Source organism: Apaloderma vittatum, unplaced genomic scaffold (assembly GCF_000703405.1).
Source record: "Apaloderma vittatum isolate BGI_N311 unplaced genomic scaffold, ASM70340v1 scaffold12682, whole genome shotgun sequence".
Classification (NCBI taxonomy): Eukaryota; Metazoa; Chordata; class Aves; order Trogoniformes; family Trogonidae; genus Apaloderma; species Apaloderma vittatum.
Genome location: NW_009705307.1, coordinates 1,001 through 12,302, shown reverse-complemented (window position 1 = coordinate 12,302; position 11,302 = coordinate 1,001). Strand labels below are relative to the sequence as shown.

The 11,302-nt window shown below is 36.3% G+C and overlaps 1 protein-coding gene across 2 annotated transcripts; it reads left to right on the top strand.

Annotated features, from left to right (window-relative positions):
• Positions 1-28: 28 nt before the first annotated feature.
• NUDT12 (nudix (nucleoside diphosphate linked moiety X)-type motif 12) lies at positions 29-9,983 on the top strand. Of its 2 annotated transcripts, none has more exons than XM_009865344.1 (6): positions 29-180; positions 2,809-3,404; positions 4,304-4,471; positions 6,843-6,956; positions 8,398-8,597; positions 9,873-9,983. In XM_009865344.1, exons 1-6 carry the CDS (start codon positions 29-31, stop codon positions 9,981-9,983), a joined length of 1,341 nt encoding a protein of 446 aa, XP_009863646.1. The 2 variants fall into 2 exon arrangements, with proteins under 2 accessions (XP_009863646.1, XP_009863645.1); XM_009865343.1 differs by having other exon boundaries at positions 29-234.
• Positions 9,984-11,302: the final 1,319 nt, after the last annotated feature.

Sequence of the window (11,302 nt, the reverse complement as noted above, 5' to 3'; positions counted from 1 at the left end):
TTTTTTTTTTTTTAGCTTAACTGACACAATGACAGACTTTCAAAAGAACCTCCGTCAGGACATGATTTCTCAGCTGCATAATTTTGCTGCTGTTGGAGACGCAGCCAAACTGAAAGCATTGCTCAGTCATTCTCCGTCACTTATCAATGCAGCTGCAGATAACGGCTGGACAGCCCTCATGTATGGTGCCCGAAACGGACACCTTGAAGTCGTGCAGATTCTTCTTGAAGAAGGGTAAGCTGTTTAGTAGTTAGCATTGCAGAACTTGAATCTGAAGCCCTTTCTCACTGTTTCAGCTTGATCTCAAAAAAGTAAGTTTACCTGACAGATAGTGGCAGAATTTTCAGGGTTAAAACTGAGGAAAATAAATATGCTCTGTGCCTGTTCATGACTGGATTCTGCTATTGCATCGTGCTTTCCATCTTTGCTAAGAAACTCTTAAAAAGTTATGACCATCTCTAAAATTATTCCTTTTACCTTGAAAGACAGATTGTCACTCCTCCCAGGAGACCAACAGAATAGAATGACGTGTGTATCCCATTCCAGCCAATTTGGTATATTTGATTATTCCATGTAGACTTTTTCCTCTGAACTTTATTTGTACTCCAGTTGCATCTGCCCTACAGTGCAGAATGTTTGCTGGCATACTGGCTGTTAAGTAGTGCATGACACACACACCTGTACCAAAGTTACTGATTAAATTTATTAGTTTATTTTGGGGACAATTTACGTCCTCCTTCATCTCGCAGCTCTCACATTATTTTCTTCAGTGAATATGACACCAAGCACATTTGTTGCTTGACAAAAACTTGCTGTATTTATTGTCTTCAAGTGAACAGTTGCAGTTCTAGTTTTTCAAGACATTTCATGAAAGGAAAGAATGCTTCAACATTCTCCTTGAGACCCCAAAGAGGATTCTTCTGCAGATGGAATAAGGTCTGGATCCAAATATTTCAAAAGGAAGGTTGAGAGCCACCTGTTGCAGTTCAACTGAGCCCTACATTAATCAAGCCCAGTCTGTCACTTTCTACACGCCTAGTTACAGATGCAAGCAAGTTTATCTTATTCTGTGGTTATGACTAATCTCAGACACAGCATGCCACAGCCTCCAGAGATCATCCCACCCTTTTTTTTTTTCCCCAGTCTTACTCAGATGCTGTGCCCTCTGCTGGGCCTCATTATGAAGTGTCAGGTGAACTGCTGTTTTCTGCTCTAAACAGTAAATTCCGGCATGTAGAGGAGTGTGTCGGTGTCAGATTTTGTGCATTGAAATCATCAGTGTATTGAGGAATTTTTTGAGATGTGGGGGAACTTACCAGTCTAGTAAATAGGATAACAGTTTTTAAGTTTGCTTACAGTTAAAAAAAAAGGAATATCCCTCTGTAAATGTCTTTTTTAGGGCCATGCACTTAGGCAATTGGATGTAGTTCCTGAGGTGATAACTGTAGCCTCGTTGGTCTCTTTTTAGTTAATGCTTAGTCATAATACTCACATGGACAGATACAAATGCTGGCTATATAAACATGAATATATATGAAGGTAGTGTGACATAACATTCCACAGACTAATCCTAGAAAGCTAGTCAATTGGGTTTGTTTTTTTTTAATATTCATCAATATTTGAGAAAAGCTAAAGGAAATGTTTGTAGACTGAAAAAAAAATATTAGTGATCTAAATAAAGAGTTTAGCCCACTGTTGTGGACACTGAATAGCAGCCTGGTCACCATATGCATGTACCTGAGCAGATAGAAGGGGGAAGACAAAATCAGAATAAAATTCAGTGGCTGAGAGGTCAGAAATTAAGTAGAAAATTGGGCAAGATTTTGCCTAAAGGATATTTAATTTTTAAAGATAAATGGGCAACAGTAATTTCTTTAGCACCAAAAAACTTGTAAATTACATTTTGAATGCTTTCTAAAATATACTTAAACTCCCTCAAAAACTACTGAGGTTAATGTAAAATCTCAAGTCAATAGTCTCACCTATGGTACAGTTACGTGTATGTCAGCAGCATGAATATACTGGCATCTTCTGGTTTTAAAAACTGATGAGTCTGGCCTCACGTCTGATGTATAATTTGTATTTTTCAGTGAAATTTATGTTTTACTTATCCACTTGAGTGAAAATTAACAAAAAATAAAAGTGCATTGTTTTTGACTTCTCCATCAACTCCACCTATTTCAGATATTTTTTTGATCGATACTTAAATATATATCATGAGGCCATGTTTCCTCATCTGTGTCATTTTGCAGACAATTTGGTAATGAAGAGATCCCAGCACTGCAGTTGTAAGGGTGCTTACTTCTCTCAATAAGCAGAGGATTAATTCTTGATTCTTATTTAATGGTAAATATTGTATCACAAATGTTTTGATGCTGCTCTCAGTAACTTCTAGAAAGTAATGCCAGTTAAACTGCTTTTTTATTATCACTGGTTGTTCAGAAGAGATCTGTAGCCTGGGTTTTAAAATTCTATCTGTAAATAGTCTTTTTTGTTGGTTTTTTTTTTTCATTATACAATGTGTGGGATTTTAATTAATTCATTGCTCTAGTACTGTGTGAACCCTTGTAAGTGATTCATCTGGAGTGAGTCAACAAAAATGTGGAATCCGGCCTTAACAATGAAAATGAAGTATAATTACTTTCCTTTGCCATAATGCTAAGTATTTAGCCTGAAGAGTGCCCCAGTATAGACACTATCTAAAAGTAATTGCATCATAATAGTATCAAATGTACATGCTGTAAATAAGAAAAATGCAGGACCAGAACTCTTCCTATGGTTGCTTCTTACTTCTTTCTCTTCCTCTAGGTGTGACAGGTCCATCATTAATAAATCAAGGCAAACAGCTCTGGACATTGCTAAGTTTTGGGGGTACAAGCATATAGCTAATTTTTTGGCTAATGTGAAGGATGGGCAGAAGCCTAATTTTCTGTCAAACGAAGTGAAGGAATATGAAAATTACTTTGGCTTGACACTTCTGGACAGAAGAAGTGATAAAAGAACAGATTCCAATTGGCTAAGCAAAAAGCAAAGTCATCCAGCTACAGTATACATCCTTTTCTCAAATCTAAGTCCTTTGGTTACTTTAGGTGGGGGAACAGAGAGCTCCCAGCAGCCAGAAGTAAAGCTTTGCAGGCTGCACCACAAGGATGTGGAGCAATGCATGAACCAGACTGAGGAAGGCACCTTGATTTTTCTGGGAGTTGAACTTCAGTTCCACATGAACCTGCTGGCTGCTTGCAATGGAGAAGTTCTACAAGAAGGTGAAGAGGATGGCTTAGTTGCTTGGTTTGCTCTTAGTGTAGATTCTACTTCTGCTGAGAAATTTAAACAGAAGCATGAGGATTGTTACTTTCTTCACCCACCAATGCCAGCTCTACTGCAACTACCTGAAAAAGAAGCTGGTAAGATGCATAAAATGCAGCCATTACCAAATGTGTAATCAGAAAGACACACGTTGGGATTCACTGAGGTATAGCGCAAGGACAATCCACTGCAAAGATATCAGGTACTTTCAGTGGCTTTAGAAATATTTTAATTTTAAAAGCCATTAGTCATTTTGTGAAGAATTTTGTATATAGGAACATGTGCAGTTGCAAAGGGCTAACATCTGCAATAGCAAATAGTGGACCATAAAATCTATTGAACATTTTCATTTAACAAATGGTACTACTTAGATATTAATACATGTGCATCAATGTTCTAAAATGAAGAAAAAGAAATCTGTCATTACTGAATTTTCACTACAAGAAATGAAACCAAGTCCTTAATAGGAGCATGTCTGAGAAGGAAACAGTGTGAGCACGTGTTGGAATGTCAGGATCCTGAAGTGAATGAATATCATTATAGACATGCTGTTAACAACTGCTGTCATAACAACTTAGCTTTTACAGAAGGATAAATGGCAAGCTTGACTTACACCTGAAGGTTAAATGGAACATTACATTCGCAACAACTTTAGTGGCCCAGTCGTCTGGAAAAGGTGTGATAGGTAATTGTGGCATTGCCCAGACAAAGTAGCTTCTGTGAGAAACAGGGTATGTTGATAGGAATTAATTTCTTTCTGAACACATAAATTGATCTGTAGCTACATAGTATTGTGTTCCATTGCAGGTGTTGCACTGCGAAGAAAAAGATCCATATAACTTGGATTACTCGACTTCTAGTAAATTAGAATTCAAATCATAGAATTACTTTGATTTTTTTTTTTATGTTAAACTTTAGTACTGGCTTTTTCTACACTGTTCAAAACTTCCATGAATTGGTGTATGATTTGTTGTATTTTTGATATGTTCTTTTAAAGGAGTCGTAGCCCAGGCTAGATCTGTTCTAGCATGGCACAACCGCTACCGTTTCTGCCCAACGTGTGGGAGTGCAACCAAGACTGAAGAAGCGGGTTACAAGAAAACTTGCTTAAAAGAAGATTGTCCAAGTCTACAAGGCGTTCACAACACATCGTATCCAAGAGTTGGTGAGAATATTGTAGGATAAACTTGGTCAAAGGTGGCTTTTTTGTACTGTTGTATATATGTAGATCAGTTTAGGTTTAGTTATTTCAGCTGCTTGCTTCTGTCCTGGGTCTTAACATGTTTGTGTCTCCCCCGAGTATGTGTGTCTTGGCTCTATTTAGGATTAAGTACTTCAGGCTTCTCTTTCTTGCATAGTCTGTCACGAAGACAGACTGTTGCAATGAGCTAATGCCATTAGAAGTTCCAACAAGAGAAATGAGATATTAACAATACGATGGGTCACATTTTACCTCCTTTTTTCCTGAATATTGCTTTCTCACCTTCTGCAAGTCATCTGAGTTTGAAATAGCTCTGTGTAAATTTGGTCCTGTATCAAATTTCTTATACAGTGCTTATTTTCCTTTAGTGCCACTTTGACTGTATTAGCCATCCTCACTGGTTTTCACTATTCATCATTAGTCGAAAACTGCCTATTTCTAATCAGAACACAAGCTTGTATAGACAGTAGTCTTTACCTGATCATATGTTGCAAAGGAAGTGTATTGTGTTACTGACGGGGAAACAAGGAAGGAAGAAAAAGTAACTATTTCTTTCCTGATGTCCTGGTTTGCACTGAACAGAACCAATTCTGTTCAGTGATTTTACTTTTCAGCTCAGCCTCCTCTGAAAAGCTGCACTTTCTAAATTAAGCACCATGTTTTTGTGGACAGTGCCTGCTACTAGAAGTGATAACACCTGACATTTACAGTCACTGCCTGAGACTGCTATGCAGAAAGGCTCTTGTCTATATTTATTCCTATGGTGACCGAGGTCACTGCTGGCTCTTGTGTGCCACGTTGGTGGTGCCAGGAAGTAAAAGCGGTCACAAGGTAGTAAAAGGTTGCACCTCCAGTGAGTAACAAGTAGGACAGGTGTCCAACAAGAATATTGCAATCAATATACATCATATTTGAAATAAAGCTGAAGGATCACGGGGGTTAATCTCTCTTCCTCAATGGCTGGCATCCAAGGAGGACTCCGTCTGATCTTCTGCCTTTGATCCAGATCCTGAGTTCCTAAATCCAGCTCCCATATCCAGCTCCCCTCTGCCGCTGAGCCTGGGGCTTCCCTGGTGCTGCCTGCTCTGCAGCATCAGGCATTGCTATTGAAAGAGTCACATGTTTGTATGTATATGTATGTAGGTCATTTTTTCCCTCTGCCAGCGTGCAATGGCTAGCATAGCCCTAACCCTCAATCATTTGCTGACTCTTTGATCTTCTTCTTCCCCTACCCTTTCTTGTCTTCTGTTCTTGAAGCTCTGGATGTTGTTTGTCATATTTCTGAATTTCATGTTCTTTTAGATGCTTTAGATATAGCTTTGTAGTAATTAAAGCAGTTCTGCCATATTCTTCTATCTTATTGACTATAGTGAAGATTGCTAAAATACTACTCACTGTTTTTTTTAAGGTCTCTAGCACAACAGACTTAGAGAAGGAATGGGGTTTTATAGGAAAGACTGATGAATCAGCATTTTCTACTGGTGCCTTTCTCTAAAGAATGTTTACGAACAGCAACACTGCATATTCTACAGTGTGCCGTGTGGCAGGTGTCTTTGAGCAGGACGGCAGTCTTTCTGATAATTGTTTATAGTGGTTCCTGATTCAAGCCTTTTCCTACAGAGAACATACTGATGTTTTGGCCTGAAAAAAAAGCCATGAAAAATCATAGCAAGAGAAAAATACACAAAAACATAGTTAACAATTAAAAAAGGGGAAGACATCATAAGTGAACAGTGTGCAAAGTCATGACAAAAAAGAGTAATACCAATAGGAGGAAAAAAAAAGATACAGAACATGACCCAAGTGAGAAAGTAGGTGAAAGTGCAACATTGAATGAGAGATTGAAAACAACAGTCAACCAAGTCCAAAGTTTAGTCGGTATTTACATTGTAACTAGAGTATCTGGCTATTCTTTGGTATTTCAGTTAAAACTACCATCGTCAGACCTGTGTGCGTAGAGGTGATAGTAAATTGGTTTTGCTGCAGAAATTATTTCTAGCTGCAGGATGCTTAGTGAGGGTAATATTGCAGATGCTCTTACAATATGCTTTGGTTTCAAGTAATTTATGTCCTGCCTTTCAAGCTTGACTAGTATACTGCTTCTACTAAGCATGTATGTTGCAAAACAAAATGAACAAATACCTTGCAGGGAAAAAAAGAAAAAAAACAAAATGAAATAAAATAATAACTTGCTCTAAGCATCTACACAACTGATTTCAATCAGTTAAAGGTTATCTTATTTGTATTTACGTGCATTGGTATAAAGCAGTCTGAAATTCATTACTGTTTTTAAGTCCCTCAAATGTTGAAATATGTTCCTTTCGTGCCCCTACAGATCCTGTTGTGATAATGCAAGTCATCCATCCAGATGGGAACCATTGCCTTTTAGGTAGGCAGAAGAGGTTTCCCCCAGGAATGTTTACGTGTCTTGCTGGATTTGTGGAACCTGGTCAGTAATTTTGGTTTTTCTCACATATCAGCATTGTACTTTGAAAATAATATAAAAATATGTTCAGTGTTATGTCAGATAAATGTTTTTGCTGTGTACTTTCAAGCAGCTGATTTATAAAAAAGGCAAAAAGCAATTTGATTAAACATGATTTAAAAAATAGTTTTCTCATTATGCACTCTTAAATCATATATTTAAGTGAAAAAAACATTTTAAAACACACTTAAGGCTCTTTCTTTAATCGTAATTGGCAAGAGATTTTAACGTAGGAAGAAAAAGTATAGCTTAAAGTTGGCATGAAGTTGAGCATAGACTTACATGCTTAGGGCCTGACATTATATGGAAGATAAGCAGAATATATAATATTTTGAAAGAAAAGTCAAGAGGTATTTTGCTAGATGTGTTCAGCCATAATATCTGGAATTAGTAGCTATTAAAAGCTGCAGAACAATTTGTAAGACATTCTTAATATTGTGAATACAGTGAAATTATAGTGTTTAACTGTATTCAATAACTGGAGCTGAAATACGGTGATGGCATGAATAAGGTCGTTCAGGTATCATTTGAAAAGAGTCAAGGTGTTTATTTCTTCACTCTTTATTCTGCCATCCTTATTACTTTCTGGTACTGAATTCACATATATACGCTGAAATTTAACAGTAGCTGATCTTATCATCACCTAATCATCTGAATGTAGCTGGACTAAAATTTCTATCTCTGATGCATGACCTGTCTGCTTTCAGGAACGTGTAATCAGTGGTTAAAATACAGTACATGTGTGCATATTAATACTATGACCATGAATGTTCCACATACACATCCAGCAGTTTTCTGTGAATATGGAAGTAAAGCTCTCCATTGCAGTATAGTTTTTGAGAATTGTCTTCTGCATTAAGACAATGAAGAATGAGTCAAGCAGAGTGGATAATACAGTGCAGAAATGCATGCAAGTCTTCTTAAGTCTCTATTTTGTTACTATTGTAAATTTAAATATTGATTTTCAAGTTCTGTTATGTGCTGTTACAGTCATACAGGAAATCTAAAAGTTAACATAATGCTATTTAAAAATGAACACATTGGTATTTCAAAAGTAGTTACAGGAACAATTATTTCCCGCCCAATTTTTGCCAGTTTAGGTGTGGTAAAAATAGTTTGCGTGTATGATAAACTACCAATTCAGGAAATAAATACTAGGATGGAGAAATTTCCATACTTCCAAAAATTGTCATATTTTCAAAATTTCATTTTGCTTCGGTAGCTAGTTTTACCTTGTCAGACTTCTGCATCTTGCACTTAAGGTCTGTGCCCTCATCTGTGAACTAGATCTCTATAGATAATTGTCTTTGGGAGTTTCAAATCTTTTGAGTCAGTTTAAAGCACAGGATGCAATCGTTGCTTGAACATTTTCAGCAGCTGCTTGTCCTTTGCCCTTTTGGATTAGGTGAAACAATAGAAGATGCTGTTCGAAGAGAAGTAGAAGAAGAGGCTGGAGTCAAAGTTGGCCATGTTCAGTATGTCTCTTGTCAGCCATGGCCAATGCCCTCCTCCCTAATGATTGGCTGCTTAGCGGTTGCAGTGTCTACAGAAATTAAAGTTGACAAGAATGAAATAGAGGATGCCCGCTGGTTCACTAGAGAACAGGTGAAGTTCAATTTAATTTCCTTCTTGTATTGATTAGTCTGTGACTGTATTGGTTCTGGCATACAATGGATATTTGCTTTTTACAGAAAGTTGAATGTGCAAGTATACTGTCACGTATACTTATCATACTACAGTTGCATTATGTTGTAAATGTAGATTGCACACAACTAGAGAACGCAGATATTCACAGTAATTCTGGGGTTATTGCAAGCCCATTTCATGACATTTTTGTTAGTTAGGTCTTCACCTTTTTGTTTTGGGAGATATCCAAGTTACTATTGTTTTAACCCACTTTGTTAGAAAGCCTGTTCTTTTCATTTTGGCATAAGTAGTATTTAATACATCATAAAAATATCGTCAGAGTTTCTTCAAACAGGCATGCTACCAGATGTGCTAGGAGGGGCAAGGCTTAGGAAAAAACTATGGGAATTAATTGACCATCTTTTTCCATGCAGTACGATTTTAATACTCTCATATTGGATGTAGTTTACAATACAATAATAGGAAATTCTACACTTAGCTTTCATAAGTATTTAAAATATAGCCAAGTAAAAGAGGTAAAAAAGTCTTTCACAGAAAGAGACATATAAATTAATGCATGGAAAAAGGAAAGATTGCTTACACAGCATAGTCTTCAGAGGTTTTTCTACAGGCTGCTTAAGAGCTAAACTTTTGATAGCAGTGTACTTCTGTCTAGCAGTTGCAAGTGTTTTGACTCTCTAAATCATCTTGAAGGTAAAGTTAGTTACCTGCAATCTCAGTGTATTCCTGACAACAGAGAGCATTATTTTAAATGAATGTCAGTTTTGAATACAGCTAGTCACATACAGAGTGGTCTAGAGTTGGAAATAAATGTGCTTCAGAAATATACTAAACTAAAAGTGTGCTCTAGAAAACTAACAAAACATATTTCCTTCTGTGCTACATGCAGAAAGAAACAAAAGAATTTACGAAACAGGTAGAGCAGCATCTGGTGGTCCCTGCCAAAAAAAGACTTCAGGAGAACCTTAAATACTACATTAACAGTCAGTCTCCACAGTTGTACTAGAAAAAGGATATCCTTTGGGGCGCATTTGAGCTCAAAAATGTCGAAATTCACACAGAATCCTGTACATTTTTTCTCTGTCATAGAATCTGGTAGCGTCTCTTCAATAGCTGTAGTAATGATAGACTGATGTATCATCATAGTAAGATAATTTCTGCATTAATGCAATTCTAGATTCCATATAATTTATAATACTCTCTTCTAAAGAAAAAAATCTGTCTTTATTGCAGGTTGTGGAAGTTCTCATTAAAGGAAATCAGCGCTCTTTCTTTGTACCACCAAGTCGAGCTATTGCGCACCAGTTGATAAAACATTGGATTGGAATGAATGCTAATCTTTAATTCCAATAATTAATTTATTTCAGTTAAATTACTTCTTCTGGTGAATGCTAAACTATGAATAGAAAATATGAATAGAAATAATTGTTTATCTAATAAATATGCAGCCATATGAATATCTGAGCATTTCCTTTGGTTCCTGAGATAAACTACGCACACCTTTTCAAGATTTTCCATATGTGCGTTAGAAATGGACAAAAAAATGGTTATTATCGCAAGCAAGCAAGCAACAAATAGCTAAAATTGCTACCTTGTTGTGCACAGGCTGCTTTCTCATTTTGGAATCAAACTATTACGCTTTTTGCCGTTACGGTCTTAATGTTTGATTTCATCTTTTCTCTCCCCCACTGGAAGGAGTGACAGCATTACAAAGAGGCCTGACCTTGCCTGCTGTTTGTATTTACATCCTCCTATTTTGTCTTGTTTCTCTCTCATTTTTTCCTATCTCCATTCTTTTAAATTCTGCCTGGCACAAAAATCGACATTCAGTGCTGAAAGTCTTATCAACAGTGGGTATTTTCAAGCGAGTAGCATACCTAAATGGTAAGTTGTGCTTTGTATCTTTTACATTAATAGCCCTTTAAGCAGAGTATTTAGTTCTCCAATCTTATTTGGCCTGCACTTATCCGATTGTACGGAAGCCTGAATTTAAAGGTATAACACAATACTCTGTTTACAAAAAAGATACTGGAAAACCATTCCCAAAAACCTAAATGTTACATATTTTTATAAGATAATGATGTACTTATTGACCATAGGCAGTGAATCATTTTATTCTCTGACAATTAGAAATGTAACTGTAGAGTAACAGAGGGGAAAAGTAGATTAATTAAGCAAGAGATAATATCTCAAAATGTGTACAAAGTTATTTTATGGAAACTGCGACAATAAGAATGTTACTGCTATTAAGAAATTTATAGTTGAAAGAAATAGATTAACGCCAACTGTAAAACTGAGAAAGCAGTAATGTATTAAAATATTTACTTATGTGTATTTAATGATACTGTTCAGATTTGTGCCTTAACATATTGAGTATTGAAAAGAAAGTTAACTTAATATTCTTTCAAAATAGATTATAAATGCATACAGTTTGTATTATTTTCATTATGTAATGGTTCAGTAGTCTGTGATTATGCAGTCATTGCAGTAATATAAAATGTGCAAATGACCTAAAAGGAATACGAGGTCGTTGTAAATACTAACTAATCACATGGTGATTTGTTTATTCAGAGTAGTTTGAATATTTTTTTAATCACTGAATGATGTCACATTTGTTTCAAAATTGTCTGCAAACTCTAATCAGTAAAAATGTTTACAAATCC